Here is a 26,522-nt window from a genome sequence, read left to right on the forward strand (position 1 = left end):
AGGCCAGCATGCCACATGCCTTTATTATACAATCTGCTCGTGTTCCAATTTTAAGTCAGCTATGGACTCTCTACATCCCTCTGTACATTACTGCTGTTACGAGCCTGACTGTATACATTTAAACCTGACCAACAGCTAAGTGTGCAGATGGTGCCACAGTGGCAAAATTCTGGCATCTTCCTGACATTCCTCAGTTGCCAAGTCCTTATCTCAGTCAGAGGCTGTTTTCGGAAACTGCTTTCCCTTGCATGATAACGGGAAGGGAGGAATGAGTTTTTGTCAGTTACAGGTGGTGTGTTAGTGGGAAAACTGATAGTAACATTTCTCTTAGATGGAAAGGGTCACTATATACCACACTGAGATTCATTTTCCTGTGGGCATTCATAGTAAATACAAAGCAACACAATAAGATCCATGAAAACCCACACCCAAGATGAACAAACAACCAATGTGAATCAGAATCGGGTTTAATATAACCAGCGTGTGTTGTGAAAGTTGTCTTTGCGCAGCAGTACGATGTAATACATTTTATTTATATGTAAAAATAAATAAGTCATGCAAAAATAGAAGTAAAAAGTAGTAAGCTGGTGTTAATATATTATAGCTATTATAGCATCAGTGACCTGGGTTCAATTCCTGCCACTACCTGTAAGGAGCTTATACGTTCTCCCCATGATTGCGTGGGATTCCTCTGGGTGCTCTGGTTTCCTCTCCATAGTGTAAAGATATATTGGTTACTATGTTAATTGGTCACATGGATGTAATTAGGCAATGTGGGCTAGTTGGACCGGAAGGGCCTGTTACCGTGCCCGTTACCGTAGCAGTTCAGTGTCCATTCAGAAATCAATGGCAGAGGGGAAGAAGCTGTACCTGAATCATTGAGTGTGTGCCTTCAGGCTTCTGTACCTCCATGTTGATGGTAACAATGAGAAGAGGGCATGTCCTGGGTGATGGGGGGTCCTTAATGATGGATGCTGCTGTTTAGCGGCATTGCTCCTTGAAGATTTCCTGGGTGCTGGTAACTAATGTGCAAATTAAAAAAATAAACTGAATAATATTAATAATCATCATCATCATCAGGTGCTGTGCCCAGTTTGAGCTTTGACTGCCATGGCCCACACATTCCTGTTTCGGGTCAAGTGGATCAGTTCATTGGTATTCATTTCCAGTTTTCTGGCTGCTGTCTCCATCATCATTTGATATTAATAATAGCCAATAAATATTGAGAACATGAGATGAAGAGTCCTTGAAAGTGAGTCCATAGGTTGCGGGAACAGTTCAGTCATGGAGCAAGTGTAGTTATCCTCTCTGGTTCAAGAGCCTAACTGTTGAGGGGTAGTAACTGTCCCAGAAGTTGGTGGTGTGGATCCTGAGGCTCTTGTACCTTCTCCCTGACAGCAGCAGTAAGAAGAGAGCAGGGCCTGGATGGCAGGGGTCTTTGATGATAGGTGTTGCTTTTCTGTGATAACCCTCCTTATAATTGTGCTCAGTAGTTGGGGTCGGGGGGGGGGTGCTGGGCTTTACCAGTAATTAGTAGCAGTGGAGAATGATAGCATAGTGATTAGCATCAGTGACCTGGGTTCAATTCCTGCCACTACCTGTAAGGAGTTTATATGTTCTCCCCATGATTGCTTGGGTTTCCTCTGGGTGCTCTGATTTCCTCTACATAGTGTAAAGATATATTGGTTACTATGTTAATTGGTCACATGGATGTAATTAGGCAATGTGGGCTAGTTGGACCGGAAGGACCTGTTACAGTGCTATATCTCTAAATATATTTATAAAAGGGAAATTTAATAAAAACCATAGTAGATATTAGATAGGTTAAATGCTAGCAGAGCATTTCCAGTGAGGTTCAGTGACACTACAACTAGAGGTTATGGGTTAAGGGTGAAATGTGAAAAGTTTAAGGGGAGCATGAGAAGAAACCTTTTCACTTAGAAGGTCATGAGAGTGTGATGGATGAGCTGCCAGCACAAGTGGTGCATGCGAACCCTATTTCAACATTTAAGTGAAGTTTGGATAGGTACATGGAGGGCTATGGTCCGGGTGCATGACAGTGGAACTAGTAAATATAAATGGTTTAGCATGGACTAGATGGGCCAAAGGGCCTGTTTCTGTGCTATACTTTTCTATGACTCTAGATGCTTAAAAATGTAGGAAAACTAAATGAAAAGTGAATCTAAGTCTAGTTGCATATTCCTTCAATACCTTAAATTTGACTTCTGTTTCAAAGATGCTTTTCATTACACTTGACTTTGTTTACTTAAGTCTGTCTAATTCAGACATTTTAAGCCAGCTGGAATGTTATATTTTTTGAGCAAAGAGATTAGGCTCAGGGGCGTAAACACTGGTTTTCTCATACAGACCATTACTGAAGCAGAGCGTGGCCGGTGAAGCTGGCTTAATGCACACATTCATTGAGATAAAGGGAATGGTATCAAAGCAATTAAATTAAACAGATTTTCATTAAGTAAATTGCAGCAAGGCTGTGCTGTGTGAAGCTAGACAACAATTAGTGTTAATATCCATGCTGCTCTGCCACCCTCACATTCGTTTAATTGTAATTTGTGCAAATGGATTATGCTTGGACCGCAGGGCTGGGAGATTGGCCTCTTTGGCGGTTTAAACAGGTAGATTTTAATAAATTGTGGGAAATGCTATTACATCTCTGATAAAATCCTACATTTAATTAATCCTTAAATATTAACAGACATGAAAGAGTTGAGGATTTTGATCAGTGCACAGTGGGGAAAAAAAGACTGTGAACTTTCCAGAGCTCAACTGCAACATAATCATTTTATGCTAGAATGTGTGCTCGGTGAACTCCTGAATCGACAGGCATTTAACAATAATTAGGAGTGAGATATTAAAGCTGACTCTATTCCTCAGAGAGGTGGGGTCAGCTGACGATGGTTAAGCATGAAAATGTACCGCTACAACTACTTCAAAACAGGCTTTGGTTTATTCTAATTTCCTAGGTCCAAGCTTCACTGGAAGCAGCCTGACGTCGAATGAGAAACCTGAGGCGAAAGGACCAGGTGTTTCCAAGATATCTGGACTAGAACGTAGCCAGGAACAAAGCAAAGAGACACCCTTTGTGCCACTGGTCCCAAGCCCACCAGCTGTTGTGGTTCCACCACCGCCTTCAACGTGTGTTCCCAATAGCACAGCAAGTCCGACAGCAAAGGAGGCCATACATCCATCACAGCCACAATCAAGACAACCAACGCCACAGCTACAGCCACAACTGCCGCAGCATTATCCCGTGCCTCCAATTCATACACAGCCTCCTTCCCATCACCAGATTCACCACCAGATACCTTTCAGCAGTCTTAATAGTGTCAGGTAAGGAGAGTAAATGTTATATTACTTCCAGAATCAACATTTTTTTGTTGTATTCTGGGTGAGGAGTGCTTGTGCTAAAGGCAAGATCACTTCCTGTTTCTGATTCAGTATCACAATGCCTTTGAAACCTATTGAATATTGAAACGCCTAGATAGTGTGAGTGTGCAGAGGATGTTTCCTGTAGTGGGAGAGTCTAGAGCCAGAGGGCACAGACTCAAAATACAAAGATGCCCCTTTAAAACAGAGATGAAGAGGAATTTCTTTAGCTAGACGGTGGTGGATCTGTGGAATTCACCACAGGTGGCTGTGGAGGCCAAGTCATTGGGTATATTTAAAGCAAAGGTTGATAGGTTCTTGATTAGTCAGGGCATCAAAGGTTATGGGGAGAAGGCAGGAGAACGAGGTTGAGAGGCATAATGAATCAGTCATAATGGAATGGTGGAGCAGACAAGATAGGCCAAATGGCCTAATTCTGCTTCTCTGTTTTCTGGTCTTATCAGATCAGGGTGTTCACAATTCTATCCTTGTTTGGTACCAGAACTTAAGTGATGACACACAAAATCTTTCCCCTATGATTCTTCTCCTATTTCCTGCTGAAGTTGTCCTGGGAACTCTGAGAACTCTTTTGATCCCTTTCCTTTCATTCCAGTTGTTTCTTTTTAATGCATAGTTTTATACAGCGTGAGCATCATAACCTAAAATAAGAATCAAATTTATTAATTTTAAAAGCTTTACATAAAATAATGTCTGTTTCTCCTACTACTACCCTATCTCCCAACACTACCAATGCATTGAGAGATTAAGCACACGATTGGCAAATAATTCACTTGTATATGAGCCATAAGCATTGCTCAAGGAAAATTGCAAATTAGAAAGCAGTGATATGGTTGGAAAGATCTTGTCATTTGAGCTGAACTTTTTGTAAGTTCAGCCATCTGCTTCATTCTGAGATGAGCTTCAAATGATGAATCCACTTTATGGCCAAAAGCACTTGTATCCTTTTCTATATTTTCTTCCTCCCCCTCTGTTTCAATCCATCTGCCTTTGAAGTCTCTGATTTGACAGTTGCAGTGTTCTCTTGATTGCCTTCTCTTTCAAGTTGAGCTTATCCAAATTTTGTTGCCTGTAACCCAATTCATTCTAGGTACCACTAGTCCATCAGGTCTCTCACAGCCTACAACAGCCCCAAGCAACTAAAACTGTAATTATCTTCATGTTAGTATGCATCTGTGGCCTTGCCCATCTTTATCATTTGCAGTGTTCAATGATATTTTACAATCTCTGTGTTTCTTCAGTTATGACCTCTTGAGAAGAGGAGTATCAAGAGGCCATAACTGTAGAGGCTTTTCTACCATTTGGAGGGATTGGCGATTATGGAACGTGTTGGTTGTGTGGAATGGGTTGTCAGGAGTGGTAGTAGAGGTAGATATGCTAGGAACATTTAAGGGATTTTTAGATAGGCACATGGATAAAAGAAAAATGGAGGCTTAAGTGGGAGGGAAGGGTTACGTTGATCTTAGAGTAAGTTAAAAGGTCAGAACAATATTGACTTCAGGGCCGGTACTGTTCTATGTTCATAGCTAATCCTTCATTTCAAGCCCATAAGACATAGGAGCAGAATTAGGCAATTTGGGCCATCAAGTCAGCGTTGCCATTCTATCATGGCTGATTTATTATCCCTCTCTACCCTATTCTCCTGCTTTCTCCCCAAAATCTTTGACTCCCTGACAGAGCAAGAGCCTCTCAACCTCCACTTTAAATATTCTCAGTGACTTGACCTCCACAGCCGCCTGTGTCGATGAATTCCACAGGTTCGCTACCCTGTGGCTAAAGAAATTCCTTCTCTGTTCTAAATGAACGTCCCTCCAGTCTGAGGCCGTGCCCTCTGGTCCTAGACTCTCCCACTATAGGAAACACACTCCCTGCATTTACACTATCCAGACGTATCAATATTTGATAAGTTTTAATGAGATCCCCCCACATTTCCCCCTCCATTTCTGTCAGCCCCATGTTTCTTTTATTACTCATAAATCTAATAATTTTTAAGTCTCCAATATGCTCAATATGAGCTTCTACCACTTTCAAATCCATTTCCACATCTCGTTACTAAATAACTTGCCAGCTATCTTGAGATCTATTCCATAGACCAATACTCTCTGATTACATTGGGGTTCCCAACCTTTTTTATGCCATGGACCCCTACCATTAACCAAGGGATCTATGGACATCTATTCAATCAATCTCTCTCAGAACAGCACCTCATTTTTCTTAACTGTGACCTATATAACATTGTTGGGTAACTAGGGAAAGAAAAGGTCCCTTGAGGAGCAGTATGGTCATCAGTCTGTGGAGCCGTGGGGAATGGGCAAGGCTCAAATGAAAGCGTCTCATCTGTATTTTACATGGAAAAACTCACTGAAGGTAGGGAAGGTGGGGAAAAAGAACAACGACACCCTGAATCGCTATTGTAAAAGAGGTGATCTTACGTGGAATATAGAACAGTACAGCACAGTACAAGTCATTCAGCCTACAATGTTGTGCCAACCTTTCAACCCACTCTAAAGTCAGTCTAACCCTTCTCTCCTATATAACACTCCACTTTCCTTTCATCCATGTGCCTATCTAGGAGTCTCTTAAATATCCCTAATGTATTTGCCTCTACCATCATCCCTGGCAAGGCATTTCATGCACTCATCACTCTCTGTATGTTTTTTAAAAAAAAAACAACCTACCTCTGATATTCCCCCCCTCCCCCAACCCCACTGGAAAAAGGCCCTAGCTGTCCTCTCTTTTTAGGCCTCTTATTTTACACACTTCTGTCAAACTCTCTTATCAAAGATGCCTTTTGGTGTTGGTAGTCTTGATGCACATAAGGGTGTCCTTGTGGCCTGACCAGGTTGTGGGAAGCAAGTGAAGAAATAACTGGGGTTCTGGCAGAGATTTTTTTTTGTTCTGTTGACATTGGGTGTGGTAACAGAAGGCTGAAAGTTGGCTAGTGTTGTGCCTTTATTTAAGAAGGGCTACAAGGACAAACTGGGGAATTACAGGCCAGTGAGCCATGACCAGTGGTGGGTAAATTACCCGAGGGCATTCTGAGAGACAGGATTTAAAGCAAAGAAAGAAACAAGTTGCTGGAGGTATTTTAAACAGGATCTATCCACATTTGGAAATGCAAGGGCTGACTAAATGTAGTCAGTATGGCTTTGGACCTGAGAGATCATACCTCATGGATTTAATTAAATTTTTGGAAGAGATAATCAGGAGGATTGAGGGCAGTATAGTAGACATTATCTGCACAGAGTTTAGCAAGGCTTTTGATGAGGTCCCACGTGGTAAACTGATGTGGAATGTGAGATCACATGGGAGCTAGGACGAACTAGCCAGGTAACTGTCTGGAAGGAATCAGGGGTTTGTTTATCCAACTGGAGGACATTGTGTTGCAGGAATTGGTGCTGGATCCTGTTTGGTTTGTCATATATATTAATGATTTGAGAATTAAAGTGATGTGAGTAAATTTGCAGATGACACCAAAATTAGTGGTGTGGACAGTGGAGAAGGTCGTCTAAGGTTACAACAGGATCTAAATAAAGGAATGGCTGATGGAATTTAATTTAGACAAACGCAAAGATGCCTTTTGGGAAGTTAAACCAGGGCAGTATGTGCACAATAAAGGACAGGGCTGCTGGGCAAGCTGTAGAATGGAGATACCTAGGGATACGAGTACATGGTTTCCTGGAGAAGACATAGCATGATGATTTCATTGGATAGGCATTGATACTTTTTCCCACAGCAGAAATGGCTAAGCCTGGAGGGCATAATTTTAAGGTGATTAGAGGGATGTATGAGGTGATGTCAGAGGTAACTTTTTTTTTACACAGAGAATGGTGGAGCCGGGTGGTGGTGTTGGAGGCAGATATATTAGGGACATTTGTGAAACTTAGGCACAATGATGATATAAAAATGGAGGTCTTTGTAGGAGGGAAGGATTAGATTGATCTTTGCAGAGGTTATAAGGTTGACATGGCATCCTGGGCTAAAGGGCCTGTACTGTGCTGTAGTGTTCTGTGAATTATAAGGGAAAACTGGATAAGCCAGGACTGTCTTTTCTGAAGTGAGGGAGGCTGAGTGATGACATAATCTTCAGGGACATAGATAAGGTGGATGATCACAGTCCTTTTCCAGAGTGGAGGAGCCTAAAACCTGTAAATACATGGTTTAAGATGATTTAAAGAGGGCCCGAGAGGCAAGTTTCTGTGTGTTAGATATATGGAATAAGCTGCCAGAGGAAGTGGTAGAGTAAGTGGAACAATTACAATGTCTTAAAGATATCTGGACAGGTTCATGGATGTGAAAGGTTTAGAGCAGGGGTTTCCCAACTTGGTCCATGGCATTTAAAAAGGTTGGGACCCTGGTTAGAGGGTTTAGAGGGATATGGGTCAAATGCAGGTAAATGGAGCTAGTTGGGAAAGGCATCCTGGTTAGCATAAGTGCCTCGGTTCTTTACTGTCTGCATCCTGCCCTGGTTTAACTTTCTAAAAAGACATCTTTTCACTTGCCCAAATTAAATTCCATCAGCCATTCCTTTATCTAGATCCTGTTGCAACCTTAGACAACCTCTCCACCATCCACCACACCACCAATTTTGGTGTCATCAGCAAATTTACTCATCAGGGCTTCCCAGGGTTGAAATGTCTATAATACCAGAGGACATGTATTGAAGGTGAGAGGAGGTAGGTTGAAAGGGGATGTGAGAGCTAGGTTTTTTATACTCAAAGAGTGGTGGATGTCTGGAATACACTGCCTGGTATGGTGGTAGGTAGGAGGGATTGGTGTTTGGATGGTTTCGATTTGCTTTTAACTGGTTCAGCACAATATTGTGGGCTGAAGGGCCTGTTCCTGTGCTGTACTCTTCTATGTTCTTGTTAAAAACTCAGAATTAATTGGCAAAATAATCTTTGATAGAGGGTCATACAATCACTAAATATGCTGCTGATTAATTCCATCTCTTTTGCTCCCCATATTCCCCTTAACTCCCCATACATTCTGCAACTCATCTACACACTGGAGCAACTTACAATGTCCTGCATTGGCCATCAATGGGACTAGGCAGTTTAAATGGCTCGACGTGAACTAGATGAGGTGAAAAGCCTGTTGCTGGCTGTACTTTTCTGACTATCAATCTGCACATCTCTAGGATGTGGCAGGAAACTGAAACAACACAGAGTCATGATTGAACCCAGGTTTTTAGAGCTACATTGCTCCACTAACTACACCACTGTGCTATTATTTATTTTATTTAGGGATACAGTACAGTAATAGGCCCTTCTGGCCCAACAAGCCTATGCTGCTGAATTATACCTATGTGACCAATTAACCTACTAACATGTACATCTTTGGATGTAGGAGGAAACCAGAGTATCTGAAAGAAACCCAGAAGGAGAGTGTACAGTACTGTGCCAAAGTCTTGGGCACAAATATATAGTTAGGGTGCCTAAGACTTTTGCACAGTACTGTAGTTGTCAATGTGGTGCGGAGAGCTAGTTTGTAAATCTGGTGAGAGCAAAGGTTGTTGGGAATGGCGAGGGTGGAATCCTGCAGGAGAGGTGTGGGACAAATGGCAGATGGGGGCAAGGGGCAAGGAGTGGCACGGGTGCAGACACCAGGCAAGGTCATTTGATTCCAAATAATTGATTTATTGATCATTAGAGAATGTCTCTCTGGTGCTTCCTGCTCCCTCCCCTCTCCCTTCCCCCCTTCCCAACCTTGTTTCCCTTCTCCCTGCCCCCTTCCTACTCTCATTCCACAGCAGAGACCCGTATCAGAAGCCGGTTTATCATCACCCACATATGTCATGAAATTTGTTTTTTTTTCACACAGCAATACAGGGCAATACATAAGACTGCTACAGTACTGTGCAAAGGTCTTGGGCATTCTAGCTGCTTAAGTGTGCTTAAAACTTTGCATAGTAAGTAGTGTAGTACAAATAGTGGTGGATTTGAACAAGGATCACTGGCCCGGTAATAGTATCACACTACCCTCAGCACTACTGTGCTGCTCCTAAATATCAAACATTCAAAGTATATTTATTTATCAAAGTATATATGCAGTATACAACCCTGATCCCACAAAGAGCCACAAAACAAAGAAACACCTTTCAAAGAAAACATTAAATGCCCAACACAAAAAAGAACAAATGGCACAAATGACAAAATTGAGTGAAAAGCACAGAATATAAAACGTCAAACCACACAGTCATTGAAACAGTCTGGGAATGTTCATTCAGTTCAGTTGAGCGCTGAGTCATTCACTGACTGCAGGCCACAGAGCTAGTCTGCCCGATCAAAATCACACCAAGTAACAATTTTTTAAAAAAAGGGCAGAAACTAGAAATCGATCATAACATGAACTACAGAGTCCAATCCACAAACTGGGTCAATTAAATCTTGCCCAAGACTCAAGACTCCTACAGCATCGAGCGAGAGAGAAATTGGTCAAACGCAGGCACCGTCATCCAGCAGTAGCAAGTGAGAGGGAGAGAGAGAGACCAGTCGCATGCAGGCACCTTCCCCTGGCAGCAGCAAGCGAGAGGGAGAGAGACCAGTCACATGTAGGCCGACGACGCTAAACACCCACTCACCTTCCGTTCTCGTTCTCGTTGACTTCAATCATATGATTTTCTAAATGTCTTGGTAGTATTGTGACCTTGGCATTTGATGCCAGCTTTTTCCATTAAATAATACCACTGTAACTGGTCTCTGATGCCCTATTTTTACATTAATTCATTTCTAAAACAGCAATACGTTGCTATCCAGTCCACTGTGACTGTTCTAATTTCTAAGGAAGTTTGGATCATCACCATAAATGCATTCACTTTTCCTGCAGCTGTTACTTTTTAAAAAAAAATATGGCCCATCAGATTGAAGGGATTTGGCGGTGTTTAGAAGCTTATTTTACCTTCTGCAGTATTTTTTATGCACTAATATTAATTACAAGTTCATTGTTCTTATTAAATCATTGCCATCCCTTTATTTGTTTTGTCTGTTGTGTGTCCCAACTTGGCACAACATTGTGGGCCAAAGAGCCTGATCCCGTGTTGTCCATTTGTTGCTATAAAAGCAAAGAGGCAAGAAGCATTTGGCATGTCAGGCTGCACCTGTGGCAAGGGAAGCAGAGTTAATGGTTTAAATCAACACCCCTTTATCAGAGCTGAGGTGGAGAGGGGTAGTGGTGGGGAACAGAGTGTAGAAAGTGGCAGATAGATCAAAGGGAATAGCTCTGAATATGGGAGGCTGAATATTTCCACTGTTTATGGAGCTGCTTCATTAATGAGGGCACAGAGAGACAGAGGGGAAAAACACACAAAGGAAAATTCAAAAGTTGTAGCTCAAACCCAAACCAAAAGGAAAATGTTGGAAATGGCAAACCGATCAAATCAAGTGTATGAAGAGAAAATTTGAGTTAATATTTTTGACTCCATTTTTTTCTCTCCCTCAGGCGCTACCAGATCTCATGTGCATTTCCAATGTCCTCCTTTTAGTTTCAACTTTTCGTAAGCAATTCTGACCTGTATTTCACAGCTTTTACATGCCCCTTTCTACTTCCTTTATTAATCTATCTGTATACACCTGATATCCTTAGCAACCCTGACCTTAAGCTATATGGGATGTTTACTTTGTCCTATTCATCCCAATGAAAACAAACTTATTTTTTTATTTCCCAGTTGTACTGAAGGAACTTTAACCTAAAATATAATCTGTTTCTCCTGCCACCGACGCTGTCTGATCTGCTGAGTGTTTCAAACATGTGCAAGTTACTTTTTTAAAATTACCTTTAGTGTAATAGAGCACTACAGCACAGAAACAGGGCCTTCAGCCCATCTAATCTGTCCCAAACAATAATTCTGTCTAGTCCCATCCACCTGCACCTGGACCGTAGCCTTCCATACCCCTCCCATTCATGTACCTATGGAAACTTATCTTAAATGATGCAATCAAACCTGCACCCACCACTTCTGCTGGCAGTTTGTTCCACATTCGCACCACCCACTGAGTGAATAAGTCCCCCCTCAGGTTCACCTTCAGTGTTTCACCTTTTACCCTCAACCTATGACCTCTAGCCTTCATCTCACCCAACCTCAATGGAAAAAGCCTGCTTGCATTTACCCTTGATATGCTTCCTATCGATGTACTTATCCAAACTTCCATTAAATGTTGAAATTGAACTCGTATCCACTTCTTCCATTGGCACTGTCACCACCCTTTGAGTCAAGAAGTTCCTTCTCATGTTCCTCTTAATATTTCACCTTTCACCCTTAACTCATTTGTTGATTCATCATCATCATCATCATGGTTATGTGTTGTGTTGTATCATGTGGGCGATCATGGTCTTTGACAATGATTGTTCTTGGCAAATTTTTCTACAGAAGTGGTTTTCTGTTGCCACCTTCTGGGCAATGTCTTTACAAGACTGGTGACCCCAGCCAGTATCAAATACTATTCAGAGATTGCCTGCTCAGCATCAGTGGTCACATAACCAGGACTTGTGGTATCCACCACCTGCTCCCATGGCTTCACATGACCCTAATCCGGGGGTGGGGGGGGGTGAGGGGCTAAGCAGGTGCTACACCTTGTCTGATGTGACCCGTAGGCTAGCAGAGTGAAGGAGCACCTTACAGCACCTTACAACTCATTTGGTAGGGACATATCTCTACACTGCCACCTGATTTGTTGATTAGAATGTATTAAAATAAATGTATTTTTGTTTACTCCTGATCAAACCTTTGCTATTTCTCTCCTACTCCATTTATAATGGCTTCAATTTTAAGTTTAGGACTTATGTTTCTAACTGAAGTGTCTTCTAGTTGTCTTATGGAATAAGGTAAACTGCTGAAAGAATTCAGTGGCTCGGGCAGCATCTGTGAAAGTGAAGAGATGGTCGATGTTTCAGGTCGAGACACTGCATTGGTCCTGACCCGAATTGTTGATTATTCTTCCCACATTTCTTCTTTAGCTCCAGATTCTAGCATTTGCAGCCTGTTGTGACTCCGTGGATATTTTGTATTTGGATCTGTTTGTTCTGCTGTCTAACTGGCAAAAGTACATGTTAGAAATTGATCCCAGCTGGGGCATCCATCCCATTACCTTCATTGTAAGATTCTTTTATATTTACTTATAGGACAGAGAGAGGTGATTCTGTCTGCTTTAAGAGCACACCTATCAGTCTTGTTCCACTACTTTTCCCATGAAACATAGCAGAATTAGGCCATTTGGCCCATCAGGTCTGCTCTGTCATTCATCATGGCTAATTTATTATCCCTGTCAACCCATTCTACTGCCTTTGACGCCCTCAGTAATTAAATGTCCATCTTCTTCTTCTAGGGCCTTTAGCTCCCAGTGGGGCATAGGCCATCAATGACCTCCCATCTCCAACATCCTCACAAAGTCAATGGCATGGTTGGAATTCATCAATGTTTTTGTAACCTGTTGTATCCACAGGTCAGGGATTGGCCTGTACATCTTCTCCAGAGCCCTGTTGGCCAGCCTTACCTGTTTTCACCTCTCACAATGGAGATGTAGGGTTGGACTTTGAGAGGCAAGAAACAACTTACCAACCTTCACTATAAGTATACCCAGTGATAGCCTCCATGACCGTCTGTGGCAATGAATTCCACTGATTCACCACCCTCTGAAGAAATTCCTCCTCATCTCTGTTCTAAAAATCAATGATACCATCACAACCGATTAAAAGCTGGATTTTTGTAGAGATAATCAAATTTATAATTGAAGGAAGACTATTAGTCTGTACTATAACTGAAATTAATTTACAAGCAGAAACGTTGCATTTTGGGGAAAAAAAGCAAGCAGAATGAGACAAAACAAAGCTAAAAGACTGGTCTTTCAATGTTAGTGGTTCAACTTACTAATCAAGAACCTTTCAACCTCTGCTTTCAATATAATGACTTGGCAATACATTCCACAGATTCACCAGCCTCAGACAAAAGAAGTTCTTCTCACCTGCCTGAACCCACCTTAATTCTGCTAACAAGGTCGGGTCAAACTCAGATTGTTAGAGCTATGTGGCAGCAGTACCATTTGGCACCAGGCCATTGTGCCATGTTCTCTGCAATCGATGCTGTTGGGGACTGGGGACTTGTAAACTATTCTGACATTTTATTGTGTCTGTTGTTATCTCTTATTTCCAACTATTCTGATTCCACTTCCAGACTTTGACCAGCTAATTTAATACCTCTCTACTTAACTCAGTATCATATTTTGTTTGATAATGCACCCATTAGGCATACTGGAATATTTTTCAATGTTAGGGGAACCATATAATTCTTTGCAAATGCAGGTTGATATAATTATGCAGCCATCCCATTACTTTCATTCTTGGTCTCCTCAGTAATTGTAACCTAGGGAGAGAGATTTTTTTGGAAATATTAGCCTATCTTGGACTAAGGGAAGTTTGGACTTGTCTATCTATTTATGATGCACGTCTAAGGTAGATGAGAACATTTTATACCATAGTCAGAAGTTCATATTGCTTAAGTGTCTTATTTATTTGAATCCTGCTATCAAATACAAACATGCACTCAGCGGCCACTTTATTTGGTCTACCTGTACACCTCATTTACACAAATATTTAATCAGCGAATCATGTAGCAGCAACTTTATACATAAAAGCATGCAAACTTGGCAAAGAGGTTCATTTGTTGTTCAGACCAAACATCAAAATGGGGAAGAAATGCAATCTATGTGTCCTTGACCATAGAATAATCGTTGATGCTAGACAGGATGGTTTGACTATCTCAGAAATTGCCGATCTCCTGGGAATTTCACGCACAAGTTTACAGAGAATGGTGCAAAAAAACACAAAACATCCAGTGAGCAGCAGTTCCATTGGCAAAAACAACTAACCACGCATTACAACAGTGATGTGCAGAAGATCATCTCTGAATGCACAACACATCAAACCTTGAAGTGAATGGACTACAGCAACGGAAGACCACACTGCATTCCACTCCTGTGGCTACTTTTATTCGGTACATTCCTGTATCTAATAAAGTAACCACTGAGCCTAGTTCATTGAGTTCTCTAATTTGCCAAGGCTGGCATCCATACTTGACAGTGTTCTGTAATTTTAGATACGATTTTGTCAGCTTAAATCGAGCTCTCTTTACTTTCAAATATCCAAAACACTGGAAAACTGCAAAGCTAAATTTTTACATCCATTATTAAATTACTTTAGCTCAAATAGCTTAAAACCACACAATTATCTCATTTTAAAAAATCAGTTTTGCATAGTGAAGTATAATGTACTTTATCAAACAAATTAACTGCAAATTAATTTACTTTTTCACTGCCAACAGTAAAGAATAATCTCTCCTCCAGAAAAGACACCTTAGCTTCCTTGAGCATATTTAGACAATTTAAAATAAAATCACAGAAAATTCACATCATAGATTCAATCCATTCTATTTGTTTAGGCTGTGAAATGGTCCGGAATTTAATCCTGATTTTCAGTGTTAAGCCTGTATTTTTATACTGTAGATCATGTCTCTTCAAGTACACATCCAATTTTTTTTTTCAAGTGTAATCAAGATCTCTGCTTCTATTGCCCTTTCAAGAAGTTTCAGACTCCTACAGCCCATTTGGTGGAAAAAAAATGCCTCATGTTCTGATCTTGCCACCAATCATTTAAAGTCTGTGTCACATAGTTTTTGACCTCTCTCTTAAAGGATGTAGTTTTTTTCCAGTTTGTTCCTTCTGTAATCCCTCACAATTTTTAATGCTTTCATGTGTGGTAAAACAAAGGGATCTAGGAATACAGATGTATAATCCTTTGGAAGTGCCATCACAAATAGATAAGTTTGTAAAGAAAATTTTTGGCACGTTGGCCTTCATAAGTCAAAGTGTTGAGTACAGGAAATGGGATGCTATGTTGAAGTTGTATAAGATATTGGTGAGGCTGAATTTAGAGTATTGTGTGCAATTTTGGTCACCTACTTACAGGAAAAATGTAAATAAGATTGAAAGACTACAGAGAAAATTTACAAGGATATTGCTGGGACTGGAGGATCCAAGTTATAAGATTGAATAAGTTAGGACTTTATTCATTGGAACGTAGAAGATTGAGAGAAGATTTAATAGAGGCATGCAAAATTATGAGGGGTATTGATAGGGTAAAAGCAAGCGGTTTTTTCCTCTAAGGTTGGGTGGGATTACACTCAGAGGTCATGGGTTAAGGGTGAAAGGTGAAAAGTTCAAGGGGAACATGGGGGAACCGCTTTCTCAGAGGGTGGTGAGAGTGTGGAATGAGCCACCAGCACAAGTGGTGCATGTGAGCTTGACTTTTAAGTGAAGTTTGGATAGATACATGGATAGTAAGGATATGGAGGACTCTGGTCCTGGTGCAGATCGATGGTCTAGGAAGTTTAAATAGCTTCAGCTTGGAGTAGATGGGCTGGAAGGGCCTCTTTCTGTGCTATACTTTTCTATGACTGACTTTATACTATACCACCATGAAGAATGCTTACCATCGTGCCATCTAATGCCTATACTTTGGAAGGTCAGATCACCTGGTTGTACTTCTGCTCCTGGCCTACAGGCAGAGTCTAAAGAATGCAGAACCAGTGGTGAGGACCAGGGGTCGAGAGAGGCAGAGGAGTGCTGACAGGACTGCTTTGAGTTGGTGGACTGGACAATGTTCAGGGATTCATCTTCAGATCTGAGTGAATATGCCTCAGTTATCACCAACTTCATCAAAACCTAAGTGGCTGAACATGTGCCTTCAAAAACGTACTGGATATACCCAAACCAGAAGCCGTGGATGAACCAGAACATTTGTAGTCTGCTGCGGGTTTGACGGTTGGCATTCAAGACCAGTGATCCAAAACTATACAAGAAGTCTAGATATAACTTATATAAGGCTATTCTAAAAGTTTAAAAAAAACAATTCCAATTGAAGTTAGAGATGGAATCAGATACCATGAGATGGCTTCCTCATGGTACTTCCAAATTGGGTGCTTTTAACATGTGTGAGATCAGATGGAAAACTTCATCCTGTCATGACTCATGGAAATGGCCAAAGTCTGAAAGATGCTTATCTGGAATATTTTATTTGGTGATAATTCTGCCTTTATAACCTCTAGCAACAATCTTCTACATGAACTTGTGGTTTACCTTTCAAGAGCTTGTCAAGCATTTGCCATCTGATAAACATAACGAAAATCGTTAACTGAGTCCTAAAGAAGGGTCTTGTCCTGAGACGTTGACCGTCTATTCATTTCCATAGATGCTTCCTGAGCTCCTGAGTTCCGCCAGCATTTTGTTTGTGTTGTTTTGAATCTTCAGCATCTGCAGAATCTCTTGTGTTTATGAATATTGTTGTGGTAGGAAGCAAGTTAAACAAGATCCAGTAGTCATCTATAACAAGGACTATTTAGAAATAAATCAAATGTTCAGATACCTAAATGCTGCAGAAACGATCAACAATCTTCAGTATTTGCCGAAGATGTTGGCCTTCAGCAGAAAGAGCACAGAGAAACACAGCCTACCAACAAAAACAAATTACACTCATGTTTGGATAAGAAATACAAGTGACTTTTATGTGCTTTCCATTCTATATTTTAGAGGACTGCAACACAAGCATCATTTTTCCATTCCCTGCTTATCATACCCCATGCTTGAGTGACTCTCTCCATCGTTCATAAACTTAGCTGCAAAATGTACTTTTAACAAGCTTAACCACTTCCTCCATCTCCACACCCAGGTTAGCCGCTTTGTCTCTAATAGGGCCCACTCTACTATCATCGCACTTGTGTATTTATAAAACATCTTTGAATTTTCTTCAATTTTACTTATTATATTTCCATGCCCTCATTTTGCTTTTCCAATGTATATCTTGATTTCATCGCTACACCTTCCATGCTCTCCTAAGTGTTCTGCTGTAAGTTAGTTTGTGTTGTCTGACTTAGATTTTTAATTTCAGCAATCAACTGTATTCACTATATACAGTACAGTACTGTACAAAAAGTCCTGGGCACATATATATAACTAGGGTGCCTAAGACTTTTGCACTGTATTGTATATAGTACAGTGTAGGGTGTAGGAAGGTGTAGGGATGAAAATAGTACTTTTATGTATTGCACTGTACTGTTGCAGCACAAAGAAAAAAAAATATTCGTGACATATGAGTGATGATAAACTTGATTCTGATATGGGTCTCTGCTGAAGGGGGCAAGGAGAGGGGTATCATGGTAGGGTAAAGGGGTGGGGAGAGGGAAGGGAGTGGAAAGGACCAGAGGGACATTCTCTAATGATCAATAAACCAATTGTTTGGAATCAAATGACCTTGTCTGGTGTCTCAGGGCTGGGTGTGTCTGCACCCATGTCCAACCTCTCCCCCCCCCCAGTCCTTGGCGCTCCTTCTCTGCCAGCTGTCCCACACCCCTCCTTTGGCACTGCTGCCTCACCATTCCCAAAATCCTTTGCTCCCGCCAGAGTTACAAAGTTGCTGTGTGCTGCACATTGACAAATACAGTACTGTGCAAAAGTCTGGCTGCATGTATATATATATATATATATATATATATATATATACTTAAGACTTTTGCACAATCCTGTATATTTGGAATTGGCTGTAGTATGTTATAATTTGCCCTGTCTTCTACTTTATGCACCTTGTCATCCAGAGGGCTTAAGGTTTAGCAGTCCCATTCTTTTGATACTGGAACCACATTAACCCTGAATCACTGGCTGAACATCTGAGTACCCTAACACTGGCTTACATTCAAGTAGAGCTTCCTGTCCACTGTCACAGAATCATTTCATTCCAGTTTAGAACCTTGGCTTTTTATCTTTTTTCTTGTACTTAATTATACTACATCTTGCTGAATTATGATTGTTGCTCTAAGTGTACTCTTCCATTGATACTGTATCAATAGAGCTGGGATCAGTTAGCTTCTGGGCAGATATGCTGGTGCTTTTGGGGAAGGCCTGAACTTGGTCCTCTTGCTGCTCCTGTTGACCGTGTTTCCTGTACATAATCCAGTCAAGCAAAATGCACTGGAGTTCCCACGTGATGCAGGCTGTGCATTCTATGGAATGAGATGCTTTGACATGAGTCTTATTAGATCAGCTTGCTGAAAATAAATAGGTAATTTAAAAATGAACGTATTCATCAGCAACCCATCCACCAGTTTGTGCTGACAACAACCAGCCATTCATCTTGCCTGTCTATAGTGTCGTCTCTCTTTATCTGAACTCCACTTTCTCTTATTATTAATTTTTATTGTGCTGTTTTATCTCTGTTCCCATATCTCTTCCCCCTTCTCTTTGAAGCAATGGACAGCATAGCTTTCCTCCCCGCACCACATTCCTGCATATTCCATAGAAGCAATACACCCCTCAAACTGGATTGCATGCTGTTTGTGCCTTGTGACATCAAAATTTTGGACTTTATTCCCTGGAGCCTAGTAGAATGAGGGGACAACTGATAGAGATGTATAAAATTATGAGGCATATAGATAAGGTAAATCCAAGCAGGATTTATTTCACCGAGGTTGGGCAAGACTAGAACTAGAGGTCATGGGGCAAGGGTGAATGGTGAAATATTTATGGGAAACCTCTTCACTCAGAGAATAGTGAGAATGTGGAACAAGTTGTCAATGGAAGTGGTAGAGGCGGGTTTGATTGCAACGTTTAAGGGAAGTTTGGATAGGTAGGTGGATGGAAGGTGTATGGAGGGCTGTGACCAGGCAGAGTGCAGAAGAGGTTTACCAGGATGCTGCCTGATTAAGAGAGCATGTGCTATCCTGAGAGGCTGCATGAACTTGGGTTGTTCTCTCTGAGCACTGGAGGCTGAGGGGAGATCTGATAGAAGCTTATATGATTATGAGAGGCACAGAGTGGACAGGGGCATCTGTTTCCCAGGGTTGAAATGTCTATAATACCAGAGGGCATGCATTGAAGGTGAGAGAGGGTAGGTTCAAGGGGGCTGTGAGGGGTATGTTTTTTTACTCAGAGAGTGGTGGATACCTGGAATGTGCTGCCTGGTCTGGTGGTAGAGGCAAATACATTAGAGGCTTTTAAGAGATGTTTGGATATGCACATGGATGTGAGGAAGATGGTGGGATATGGACATAGTGTAGGCCGGAGGGATTAGTGTTTGGGTTTTTTTTTATTTGGTTTTTAGCTGGTTTGGCACAACATTGGGAGCCAACTGGCCTGTTCCTGTACTGTCCTGTTCTATGTTCTATTAACAGTTTGGCATAGAGTAGATGGACTGAAGGGCCTGCTTCTGTGGTGTAGAACCCTTATGACTAAAAATAAAACATTAAGTGCTCTAGAACTTGGACCTGTGTTATTTTAAGATGTTAACATCTTTAGCTGTGTTTGTAAGGTATTAATGTGTGTTTGAATCAAATGTCACATGATTTGTACACTATATTTAACTGCTGTTAATTGTCATTTCATCTCTCCAATCATAATGTAATCAGCGAAGACTCATCCTGATTTTAGGATTGATGACAGTTTCCAATATACATTTTCATTGTACAATTATACTAGAGAGTGCAACATCTTGCATTAGATGACTGATATTTAACTGTAAACAAACTGTCCCAACCTAACCTGAAATTATTCAGAACATCAAAATTGTATAGTATAGAGAAAGTGCTTTAACTGACTGGGATAAGATCAGGAAAAATATGCTGGAGAACCTTATTTTATAAGAGTGCTTGACTAGTACTGATAATTCCAGATCGCTAAAGTAATTAACCAATCTCATTAAAAATTTACTCATACCCTCCTTCCAGCCCCAATAACTCAACCGATAAATGCAACTTAAAGCTAGTGTGACGCACACACAAAGTGTCAGAGGAATTCAGCAGGCTAGGCAGCATCTATGGAGGGGAGTAAACAGTCGACGTTTCAGGCCGTGATCCTGTATCAGGACAGCCATTTAAAACTACAGTCAATGGCACTGGATTCTGAAAAACCTAATTTAGCTTATTGATGAGATTTGTGAGATTTAATTTTGTAAAAATTAATTAACTCTGTTGTTTTAAACATATGTCTGCAGTGGAAATATCACTTTTATAGCAAGAACTTGGAATGTAAGTGCGATGTTGTGAGTCAGGATTTATGCAGTACGTTTACTAACAATCTCGTTTTGTTCCCCAGCAGCAGGAGCAGCAGTGCCAGCAGTGCTGCAAGCATCAGCCTACCCAAACACCTGCCTTCATCCCCACAGATCCACCCCCACCATTCATCCACTCCAGTCCTGCCCTTATCAATTCCGAACCTCGCTACCTCACATAACTTCTCCCTGAGGCCTCAGACTCATCCTCACCACCACGCCATGTTTGCAACACCAGCTACCTTACCACCACCACCTCCTTTAACGTCAAACAGCCTCGTTGTACCAGGTCACCCTGCAGGACCTGGCTATTCAGGTAGGTGTAAATTCTTATTCCCCCGGGTACTTTTGTCATTGTGCGATGATGTAGAAGATTTTACTTATTAATATTCTTAGTTCCTTTTGAATTCTCAGAAAATGGTCATTTTTAATTTTGAAAGTTACGAGATTTCTCTTAATATGGCCCTGCTTTACTGTTCTAAAAGTGAGAATAATTTCTCAGTACTGAACCCCAATGGAAAAGAAGTGACTTAAAAGTTAAGGGGAACTTATTGCATGAATTATCACTTTATCCGTGGCTTACCAAATCATACTGGCTTCTGAATGTCACGTAACTGAATAATGTACAAAGAAAACAAGATGTAATCAAAGTTTAATTTAATTAACATGAAGAACTTTTATTTGTTCTAATGTTTTAGCATCTCAAACTAGTGGTAATGATTTTCATTTAAGATAATTGCACATATCCTAGCCTTCAGAGTGGAGGAACTGGTGTAATAAAAACACATCTAGTAAGGGTTTAAGGAGTCCATTCGTCAAGTGAACGAAGTTAATTGATAATGCCAGTAGGAGATGCCGCTGAGAAAGGTGTTGAATTTCACTTGTCCCACCCAAAGAACCTGGATTTATCTAATTAAGGGAGGGGCCAGCAGGTGGAAGTAGAAATTGAAAGAATAGATAAGTTCTCTTTGACCTCAGTTAAAAAGCAGTATTGGCCTACCCATTAAGAGAAAATATGTACCTCATTTGGAGAGTCCTGAATTAACAAAGTATATTTGATTGCCTTCATGATATTCTGCAGTCTTAATGTCATAGAACACTACAGCACAGATACAGCCCCTTCTGCCCATCTAGTCCATACTGAACTATTATTCTGTGTAGTCCCATCGACCTGCCCCGGACCATAGCCCTCCATACCCCTCCCATCCATATACTTATCCGAATTTCTCTTAAACATTGAAATCGACCCGCATCCACCATTTCCACTGGCAGCTTGTTCCACACTCTCGCCACCCCATGATGGAAGAAGTATCCCCTCAGGTTTCTTTTAAATATTTCACTTTTCACCCTTAACCTAGGACTAGGTTCTAGTCTCGCCCAACCTCAATGGGAAAAGCCTGCTTACGTTTACCCTATCTATATCCCTCATAATTTTAATATACCTCTATCAAATTTCCCCTCTTCTCCTAGGCTCTAGGGAGGAAGATGTGGGAGTGGAAATTAATGCACCCTTTTTGGTCTAGTGAAGCGGGTAGTTTACTGCAAAATCTTTGTGGCAGTCGTTATATGTATTTAAAATTGATTCCCCTTCGTGTTTCATTTTCTGAGAGCTTTGAATGTATTATTGATGTTCAACAATCCTTATTCAACAAGCTGAATTATTTTTTGTAATGCAGTGTCATATTTGAATAATTGTACCAAATACCAAATAAAACATTCAAAAGTAGTGTAAAATTAAATCCCGCATATCCTTCATTGTAAGTTTTCAAGACATCTCCAAAAATATCCGGGAAACATTTGACTAGGATGTTGCATTGATAATTAATAAGAATCTAGAATTTCATCCCTAGAGTTTCAATTGTAATTTAACTATTCCATTCATTTTTAAACGAATAATGACATTTAATAAGTACTATTTCAAGTGTGTTAATCTCACAAGGTAACATAATTCAAATTGATTTTTGTCTTTGAAGCTGTATTTGATGTGATTGTCTGAAATGGTGTCAAGAAACATGTCCTCATAAGAGCACCTAACCGTTTTGTTCCATTAAAAATGCATGTTTTCTGCATGCCGCTAATGTTGCTATGCTACCAATGGTGAAAGAGATTCAAGTATTCATAAGTGTGGGTTGCTTCAAACACTGAGATCGAGCTCTAAAATGCTACTCTAACAGTAGTCAAGCAATTACTGTTGTAGATATTCATGTTATAGCCTAAAATGTCCTACTCCAATTTAGATTTATAGAAAATAGCAGCTTCCAATGGTGCTAATTTATCTGAAATACATGAAACCCATTTCAAATAGTGCAATTGCTGCCTGCTCTTATGGTGACAAGTACGTTGTCTTGGCTATCTCCTTTAAGAGGTAGATTTTGTGTGTGTGTGTGTGTTTGTTTCTCATTTCCCCAGTTTGTTTTCTGCTGGGATGACTCATATGGTTCTCTTCTGTCTTTAGATACCAGCCTGTTGATTTCATTCAACCAACCAATCATGTATTGTCAGCCTCAGTCGGGAATTCTGATTGGTGCTTTGTCACAGGCATCTCTGTTACCTCCACCAATGAGTCCTCACGTAGAAAACCACCACAGCATGACCTGCAGAAACAGGGAATGCCAGGTGAATATTTGGCCTTTTCTTTCCAACTGACTGGCCCACGGCCCTTGTGTTTCTTTTCTCTCTTCCAGAGCATGAGCTACTGAGGCAGGAGCTGAACAACCGTTTTTTGGTTCAGAGTTCCGACAGGGCAGGGTCGCTGGCCCCGCCACCAATCTTGAGGGCAGAGTTCCACCAGCATCAGCACATGCATCAGCACACACATCAGCACACGTTTGCTCCTTTCCCTGCGAGTCTGCCACCGACTCCACTCACTGCACCATCTATGGTGCATACCCCAGGCAGAAAAGTGAGGATAAGTAGAGCATCTCTTGAATCCCCCTCTCCCCCCTTACAAAAAAAAATTCCTTCCATCTCTTTTGCCATAGTGACCACTGGTTGGCTAATGTGGTTCTTAAAAATAAAAGTGCCAGTAGCACTAATTTTTCTTTTCCAATGCTCCTGTGATACCTTTTGACCATACAACCATGCGAAAGGTTGCATGTGTTTTTGAGATATTTTATGTATATTCTGACTTGTACGTATTGGCAATGACCATGAATTATTATTTTCGATGAATAGTCTTTGATAATGTGTTCAATGTTTGACTCTTTAATTAATGGCCCTAGCTTAAAATTAACAATTAAAAAATTATTTCAGAACTTGATCCAGAAACAACATGCCTTTACAGGCACCCTTTAATAGTAAACCAACCCAAACTGTTTGAAGGTGTATGGTCAAAAGACTAAGAAATTACATATCCTCTCTAGCCCTTAGAACTCAATTATTCTGTGCCTTATTACAACGGCAAAGGTGTAAATTTTAGTTTACTTAAAGTGTTTCTTCATCAGTACAAAATGATTGAATTATGATCTTAAAAATAAGCTTTTTTTTGGCCAATGCGAACTAGCAAAAAGTGAAATACCACAGTAGCCCAGTGTGGAAGAATAAAGTATAATATATCCACAGTGCTGTCTTTGTACATATTTTTGTGAACTGTAAATGGTAGCATTCCTTTAACTTCTGACACACAAACACTTTTTTAAAGAAGAAAGAGAATTGTAAATATATGATTAAAATCATCCTGTGCCTGTAGAATCAGGCAGCACCGTGGCGTAGTGGTTAGCACAACGCTTTACAGTACAGGTGACCCTAAGTTCAATTCCCACCGCTGTCTGTAAGGAGTTTGTAAGTTCTCCCCTGTGACCCTGTGAATTTCCTCTGGCTTCTCCAGTTTCCTCCCACAGCCCAAAGATGTTGGTAGGTTAATTGATCATTGTAAATTGTCCCATGATTAGGCCAGGATTAGATTGGGGGATTGCTAGGTGGCACAGCTTGATAGGCGGGAAGGGCCTATTCTGCGCTGAATCTCAATAAATAAATATATTCAGTCGGCTCTTGAGCCTTTAATCTGACTAGTATTTTTTAATTGAAATTCTTCAGTTGAAAGACTAATTTGCCATTTGTGTGTGCAAACTTAATGCATGCCTACTTTCTTTAAAATGCATTTCCAAATTTTCCAAAAACGTGTTTAAGACAAATATTTTTCAATTTCAGTATTTTTAATGTGAAATATATACCATGTGGTCTAATTATGGCCGTAAAGAAGTGTGTGTATAATCTACTACAGTATGTTTTTGTGATTAATGTTGTTTATACTCACTAAGTGGCAGACATCTGGTAATGGCTATAATTAATGAAATTATGCATGTGTTCTGTATACATAGTTATTATATTCAGCAACAGCTGCCATGCCAAATGGCTCTGTGTGAAGACTTTCCATTTCTTAATGTCTCTTAATTGTTTAAAGATGGAATATGTAGAAATAGTCAATAAAAGCTGTTTATTGATTTCTGATTTTTAAATTGCTATAGTTCTTACCAAGCTGTGAATGACCAGAAATCCAATAATATTGATCAATAATTAGCCTATATTTTGTACAATCATCAGAAAATGTATTTAACTCATTTGACAGCTGCAGAACTGCTTAATGACCTGTCTTAGATGCTGGAAAAAGAGCACAAATTCTGTTACAACTTGTTTTTTCCTCTTCCTTTCAGTTTGAAAAGTATTCACCAAAAATAGAAAATCCTTTCTATCGACATTCTAGTGTGAGTGTCCTCTATTTCTTGAGAGTTCATTGTGCGTGTTTCAGCCCGCACCCAGTTTTTTTAAAATGTCATTTTGGTCAAGCGTCATTTCATTTGTTAAATTTGAAGTTTCTACTCTTGTGGTTTCTAGCTCATCTGCAGTTCATAAATAAGTATAAATTTGTGTTTCTAACAGAGACTGTCCACATTAGATTGGGTGATTTTTATAACTTCAAAGCAATGTCCATAGTGCATTCTGCTACGATCTTCAATTTCAAAGTTCAAAGTAAATTGTATTATCGAAGTACAAATATGTCACCATATTTAGCTCTGAGATTCATTTTCTTGTGGCCATACTCAATAAATCTTTAGTACAGTAACCATAACAGAATCACTGAAAGACACATCTATAAAAGTTTGTCAAAGCTTTAGATGTCATGCGATTCTCCGCAAGTTCCTAAGGAAGTAGAGGTACCGCCATGCTTTCTTCATAACTGTACCTGCGTACTGGGCCTAGGACAAGTCCTCCAAAATAATAACACCTAGGAACTTAAAATTTCTAACCCTCTGTACCTCTGATCCCCCCGATGAGGACTGGCTCATGGGCCTCTGATTTCCTTCTCCTGAAGTCAATAATCAGCTCCTTGTCTTGCTGACATTGAGTAAGAGGTTGGTGTTATGGCACCACTCAGCCAGTCATCATCTACAATACAACCCTGTGATTCATTTTCTTGTGGGCATACTCAACAAATCTATAGAAAGTAACTATACCAGAATCAATGAAAGATCGGCCAGCTAGGGCAATCAGGCAGAGTGCAGAAGTCAACAAACTGTGCAAATGTAAATATAAATGAATAATCAATAAATATTGAGAAAATGAGATGAAAAGTCCTTGAAAGTGAGTCCATTGGTTGTGCTAACATTTCAATGATGGGCAAGTGAAGTTATCCCCTTTTGTTCAGGAGCCCGATGGTTGAGGGGTAGTAACTGTTCCTGAATCTGGTGGTGCGAATGCTGAATCTCTTGTACCTTCTTCCTGATGGCAGCAGGGGGAAGAGAGCATGCAAAAATGTAGTTCAGTATCATTGCACATCCATGACATTAGTGGTGAGGCTTTTTCTCTCAATTTAGACCTGTATTCTGATATAGTTTGAAATTAAGTTGGACAGAGTACTTACATTAGGTGCTGTTCTCACACAGACTACATTAAAGAAAAAGGCCATTAAAACCCATATCAGTATTCTGCTAATAACATTTTAAAAGAATGAGGGAAAGGGATAAGACCATAAGATATAGGAGCAGAATTACGCCAGTTAGCCCATCAAGTCTGCTCTGCCATTTTATCATGGGTGA

At 40.4% G+C, this 26,522-nt stretch overlaps 1 protein-coding gene across 9 annotated transcripts in view; it reads left to right on the top strand.

Moving 5' to 3' along the window:
* fbrsl1 (fibrosin-like 1) overlaps positions 1-26,522 on the top strand; it is a 1,024,640-nt gene that overhangs the window by 949,327 nt on the left and 48,791 nt on the right. For 7 of the 9 annotated variants that reach the window (XM_072240820.1, XM_072240822.1, XM_072240823.1 and 4 more), the window contains 4 exons: positions 2,982-3,348; positions 20,532-20,803; positions 22,943-23,103; positions 25,140-25,190. In XM_072240820.1, coding sequence (XP_072096921.1) covers positions 2,982-3,348; positions 20,532-20,803; positions 22,943-23,103; positions 25,140-25,190 — 851 coding nt within the window. The remainder of the gene's footprint in view (positions 1-2,981; positions 3,349-20,531; positions 20,804-22,942; positions 23,104-25,139; positions 25,191-26,522) is intronic. The other 2 variants (XM_072240821.1, XM_072240825.1) reach the window with 2 other exon arrangements.

This window comes from Mobula birostris, chromosome 22, assembly GCF_030028105.1.
Source record: "Mobula birostris isolate sMobBir1 chromosome 22, sMobBir1.hap1, whole genome shotgun sequence".
NCBI lineage: Eukaryota > Metazoa > Chordata > Chondrichthyes > Myliobatiformes > Myliobatidae > Mobula > Mobula birostris.